This window comes from Stegastes partitus, unplaced genomic scaffold, assembly GCF_000690725.1.
Source record: "Stegastes partitus isolate 25-593 unplaced genomic scaffold, Stegastes_partitus-1.0.2 Scaffold590, whole genome shotgun sequence".
Classification (NCBI taxonomy): Eukaryota; Metazoa; Chordata; class Actinopteri; family Pomacentridae; genus Stegastes; species Stegastes partitus.
Genome location: NW_007578321.1, coordinates 65,323 through 71,068, shown reverse-complemented (window position 1 = coordinate 71,068; position 5,746 = coordinate 65,323). Strand labels below are relative to the sequence as shown.

At 41.9% G+C, this 5,746-nt stretch overlaps 1 protein-coding gene across 1 annotated transcript; it reads right to left on the bottom strand.

The window, feature by feature from the left end:
- Nucleotides 1-1,614: 1,614 nt before the first annotated feature.
- ccnb1 (cyclin B1) lies at nt 1,615-5,317 on the bottom strand. The gene is made up of 9 exons (XM_008289042.1): nt 5,256-5,317; nt 4,885-5,013; nt 4,160-4,273; nt 3,867-4,055; nt 3,621-3,779; nt 3,293-3,529; nt 3,073-3,213; nt 2,579-2,689; nt 1,615-2,452 (listed from the first exon to the last, which is right to left on the bottom strand). The coding sequence occupies exons 1-9, from the start codon at nt 5,274-5,276 to the stop codon at nt 2,348-2,350; spliced, it is 1,206 nt and encodes a 401-aa protein (XP_008287264.1). The 5' UTR covers nt 5,277-5,317; the 3' UTR covers nt 1,615-2,347.
- Between the last annotated feature and the right edge of the window lie 429 nt (nt 5,318-5,746).

The window sequence follows — 5,746 nt, the reverse complement described above, 5'->3', positions numbered from 1 at the left end:
GTCTTATCTTTAAAGATTTTAGTCCACTCACTTTTTTTACAGGGTAAAATACCTGTAAATGACCAATATAACTCATATAATGCAGGTTTACATGTCAAAACGTGATCACATCTCCTCCCTTCTGTCTGAAAGTGTTTATTTTTTTTCAAATATCAAAATGACTTGGCTTGATGTGGTGTGACTGAAACAGCAAAGAGCCTTCGCATCTGCACCTTACTCCAGATCTGCACATCTTACAAGAAGTAATTATATGAGTCACAACACTTTCAACATCTGGTTTAGGCAGAAGTCTGGATGTTAAACTGAGGAAATATTTACAGGAAAATACAGATTTTTTAATGTTTTTGATAAGAAAGCCCACCAAACTCCAAGGAATAATCAAATTACATGAAATTGCTCAGGCTTTCTGCCACGTTCACAGCAGGAAAAGAACAAATGTGAATCAAATTAATGACAGAGTTCTGTTTGGTTGTTTTGGTTTCTTGTAACTCGTAGATTTTCCTTCTAGGACAAGTCAAAATGTCTGCTGTGGTAAAATCACTAAATATAGAATTTATGAGGTTGATATTAACATTAATTAAAAGGTGCAGTGCGTAATTCTAAATGAGTCAACAGACAGGAAGAGAGAAACGTAGCAACGACATCCGAAATATCTCCTTGTGATGTTAAGTGGTACCAAGTTTGACTAGTTTCAGCCTTGAGGTGACCAACAGTGATTAACATGATGCAGAGTTCCTGTAACCCTTCAGAGGGAACAGCAGCTTTGGTTTCTTCCTCTCGAACTACATCAGAATGAACGAGCAGCTCACAACTCGTTCCATTTTTGAATGAACCTTGAATTATGTGTGAACTGTGTTTGGGGGTGGCAAATATACAGCAGGGTTTCCTCAGCAACCGGAGTCTTAGATGTTCACTAGCAACCAAATGACAGCTGAATTGATGGGCAACAATTCTTGCTAAATTCAGCAAATAATCTGCTCGTTGTGCATTCTGTGCTGTACTAGCTGTGTAAACGGGAAAAAGTGGCTTGGACCAATCTATGCAATATCATTTGAACATTTTCTGCACATAGAACAGGATGAAAATTAACTTTTAGAACAGTAGACTCCACCTTTAACCACAAAAAGCATATTGAAACTTTATGCATCACCGATAAACATTTGAGAACAATTCCTTTAAAAGTGGTCGTGAAACATTTTCAGCTGTGAAGAGGCTAGTTTAAGCCAAAATGTTAATTTGAGAGATTAATAATCTGTATCTACAGTATGATGTGCTAAAGGGCTATTGCAATGCAAGGTGTGCAGAGTTTACTTGCACAAATGACAGCCTTTTCATATAGACAACTATTATGACTGCAATTTCTAAATATTTAAACACATTGAAGAATTTCAGTGTAAAAGTTTTTGGCATAAAGTATGGACATATTACAGTGCCTGGCTTGCCAATTATATTTTTAATCTGGGTAAAGACTGACATCCAGGAAAGTCACCTCAGAACAGTCTCATAACCTCAATACCTCTGTGGATTCGTGCCAACACATGACTGGAAGCAGCTCTGAACTGGTCTTAGAGCAGCCTCTAGTGGTGATCAGCATCAATGACAGGGGAGCAGCTGCTCTGGTGAAAACCATTTAATAGATGCTTTAAGAACAAGACATTTAAGAACATTAAAGTCATTTAAAAGTATTGCTGTACATATTCACTTCCACACACAAGAAAAGAATCCCTTAAAAGAAAAAAAAAGGCTGAAGTGTGTCATCCGTCTACAGAACCTTTTACATGAGCGACCATTTTGAAATCATGCCACAAGTTTCAGATCTTCCACTTCTGGCAGCTGGTAAAGTGATAAGATGACTTAAAAATGCACTTAACGTGGCTTAAGTCAAGTTACAGTGTGGCAACAATCAGCTGGTATATTTAAATGGTGTTCAAGGCTAATGTGTCACAACTTCAGTCAGCTAACAAATAGTGCATCAACTGTTGTAAACAAAGAAGAAAACTAGCTGCATTTCCAGATAACAGCTTAAAAACCAGGCTTGTGTTATTACAATAATCAGTGATAGCTGACTGAATCTCCCAAGTAAATGCATCCAAGTTAAACTCAAGGTTAAGGACAGAAGTTTACAACCTGATTAGACTGAACTGCCATTTTGTGGCCAAGCCTTCATGTGGAAGACAGATTTAATCTTATGGCTTACATTAAAAAAAGTCCCTAAAAATACACAATTTCAGTTGGTTAAACACTCAAATCACTGACATGGTCCTTGGTTCACAGATTGTTCAGTCGTTAAAAGCTTAAGTTACATCTGTACAAAAATCAGCACATGGTGCCAAAGTCAATCGTGACCTCACTGAGTGAGCTGCTTTGCAAGATCCTTAACCACTGAAGACTTGAGCTGCGAGATGGTGGCGATCCTCATCTGCTTTGAGGTGGAGTATTTGCCTTTGATGGCCTGCAAGAAGAACAAACTGCAGTTAGAAGTCCATCAATTAAGCCAACAGGTGAAGCTGAAATTAAGGCTCCGATAATAAAGCAGGTGACGAGGCTGGAAGATGAAACAAATGTCCGTCCAACTCACCATGTGCTTGGTCAGACCTTCGTTCACTCTGACGACATTCTTGGCAATGTGCGCCATAACAGGAATCAAACTCTCTGCCGTGTAGTCCATGTAGTGCTGCAGTGTGGCATCCTGCACAGAGTTCAGAGCACCATTAGAGAAAGACATTTTCCTCCCTACTAGGCTCTGTGAAGTAGACTAGCTCAGCTCGTCAGGTCAAGAAATCAATTTGACCCATGTTCACCGCAGCGGAAAGTAGTTTAATAGAGGACCTGGTTGGCCAGGCCGACATAGCCAAGTGCTGATGCATTGTATCTGTGCTTAAAGCGGCGCAATTTAAGGTAGAATGAAAACATTTGTGTTCTGGGCATTTAACAACTTCAAAGTGCCTTTGTTTGGTGTAGAACACATGTTTCCAGGTTACAACTTAATTTGGACCTCAAATCCAGCATCATCTGAGCTCCAAGATTGGAATTAGCTTTAATGTGGAGACGCAACATCTCATCCATACTCACCCATTCGCCAGCATCCAAAACTTTGAGCGTAAGCGCCAAAGCAGCACTCGCCACAATGGAGGGAGGGAGATGAGCCATCTCATAGTCGACCATGGTGAGCTCCAGGAGGTACTTTGCCAGGGTGTGTTGCTCAGCAGTAACCTGAGGAAAGATGCATCAGAATTAACGCCACTGGCAGTGCAAACTTGCAGATTAAATTGACCAAGATCCAGATACAAACCTCATAAATCTTCGAAGCCCTTCTGAGGAACTGCAGAGGAAGAGGGCGGCCCAGTTTGAACTTCAGCACCCGCAGAATTGTCATCTCCATGTCTCTGATTTGGGCCGTGGTGTAGGCCCGGTCAGTCACGTAGGCAAAGTCTGAGATCTCTGGGGGATACATCTCCTCGTATTTGGAGGCGAGGAACATGGCCGTGACGCCAACCAGCTGCAGCTGCTTCTTGGGGACTGGGTGGTCCTGTTGGAGGTGTAGCCACATGCAAGTTTTAGCAAAATAGTCACACAGGATCTTAATGTAGAAGCTACAGTTCACACAGAGAGACGCTCACCTGAAGAAAGCGATCAATGAGTCCCACAGTCATGTACATGGTCTCCTGCAGCAGACGGAACTTGAGGTTCACCTGCACCAGCCAGTCGATGAGGATGGCTCGCATGTTCCCAGTCACCTCCTGACCCTTCAGATAACTGGGTCTGACGTTCTGATCGATCTGAGCAGGCGAGAAACATGTTACAACCAGAAACAAAATGTAGGGAAATAAACATAGTAAAAAACTTTGGTTTTTCAAGTTGCTTGCCTCAAGCTGGCGCAGATACTTGTAGATGTCCTTCACGTAGTCGCTGCAGAGCATGGGGTTCTCATAATCGTCTGCATCTACGTCCCTGACAGCGGTGTGAAGCATGACGTCTGAAAACGCCTGACAGAGCTCAGCAGGCTCACAGCCAGAAGTCTCCATCGGAGTCGGGGATGCAGGTTCAGGCAGAACCTGGAACGGTGGAGATACAAACATGTGTTCAAGCAAACTGATGCATCACACCCAGCAGTCATTTGAGCTTCCATTACTTAACAAGGTGCTGGTATGCAACTCACCTCAGGCACCACCTCGGGCTCAGGCTTAACAGGAACCACGGCGGGTTTCGGCTGTTCGACCTTTTCAACTTTAGTGGTGACTTTGGTCTTCTTGGTAGCTTCTGTCTTGACATTCTGAAATGAGAAAGAAATGAAGTGTTACACAAAAGGCAGCTTCACAGCAGTTAATCCTTCAAGCCAACAGGTCCAGTTAGGTGCCGTAGGATTATGAATGTCCAACAAAAACAGTTCCTCCATGGGCTCTTAAATAGGGCCACAACTAACTGAACCAGTTGGTTCATCTATAAGACTGTCATGTGTCCAAGATGGAATCCTTAAATGTCTCCACAACTCAGTTTACATGTAGAGGAATGAAGAACCCAGAAAATACTGCAAAGAGACTGGAATCCATTTTTACAAAAATATTGACTCCAAACACAATCAGGTAGTTGTTGCAGATCTACTCTGAAAAGTAGAAAAATGGCATTTACTTCCACCTTTTAACCTTTGTGCAACCAGTCATAAACACAACTGCTAACTGCACCCCCACTTACATGCAAAAGCATGCTGAGCTGCTGGAGGTGAACTGGTGCATCTCCATTTTACGCATTTGCCATCTTGAGGCCTTCAGTGAGGAAAACTAGATCATTCTGCATTCAGGGCTTTTGCCATTAAACTAAATGAAGCTGCATAATAGGTTTATATACATATTGTGTTGCTTTCCTCTCCAGTGTATATATTCTCACCTTTTTCTGTACTTCTTTGTTAGCTGCGATGTTTCCAATTTCTCCAAGCGCCGCCCGAGGCTTCTGTGTGGGCCCAGCCACCGAGCAGGCCTTTCCGGCGAGCTCAGTCCTGGTAGAAGCCAAGCGGTTCTGCAAAAAAACCCGAAGACAAGTTAAAATAATGCAAGCTGCTGATTTACGTCTGAATAATGAAGCTTTAGTCGAATTATGGCATATCTGCGCGTGAGGAATCCCTTCAGCGACGCACGAGGGCATTAAACACTGCTTGTATTTTTAAAAAATAATTAAATAAAGTCACGTTTACTCTGGATATTTTTCCACGAGTAAGCATCTAAACGCTAGATAAACAAATAAAAGCTAAAAGTACTTACTCTGGTAACTCTAAGAGCCATTTCGAAGAGTGCGTTTGCTCCCACAGTCAAAGGAAGAGTCGTAATGGTGAATGCTGAGGTGTAGTTTTTACTTTCAGCGTCTTGGTTTAAATCCTCGCTGGCTACAAGCTGATTGGCTGCGCTCTGAATTCTCCGAGCGTCTGATTGGTCGAGCGCATCTGCTTCGAATGCGTTCCCTGGACAACCAGCGATCACGTGACGCGGCTTCTATTTGTTCACTTCCTGCTCCGGATTTTTTTTTCTTTCTGATTTATTTATTTATTTATTTTTAAGCTTTTTTATACATCAAACTTTTGCGAGTTATACTTTTTTCTTCAAAATACAATTAAAAAAAATGATTACACCGGATGTTGGTACATTTATAATCGTCTGCTAAACCTTCGTGCAGTTTCTTTCTTTTTTTTTTTTTAGTGTTTTTATGAGTGCCAGTTTAATCAGCAACCAGGATTCCCACCCTAAACCTATACAAA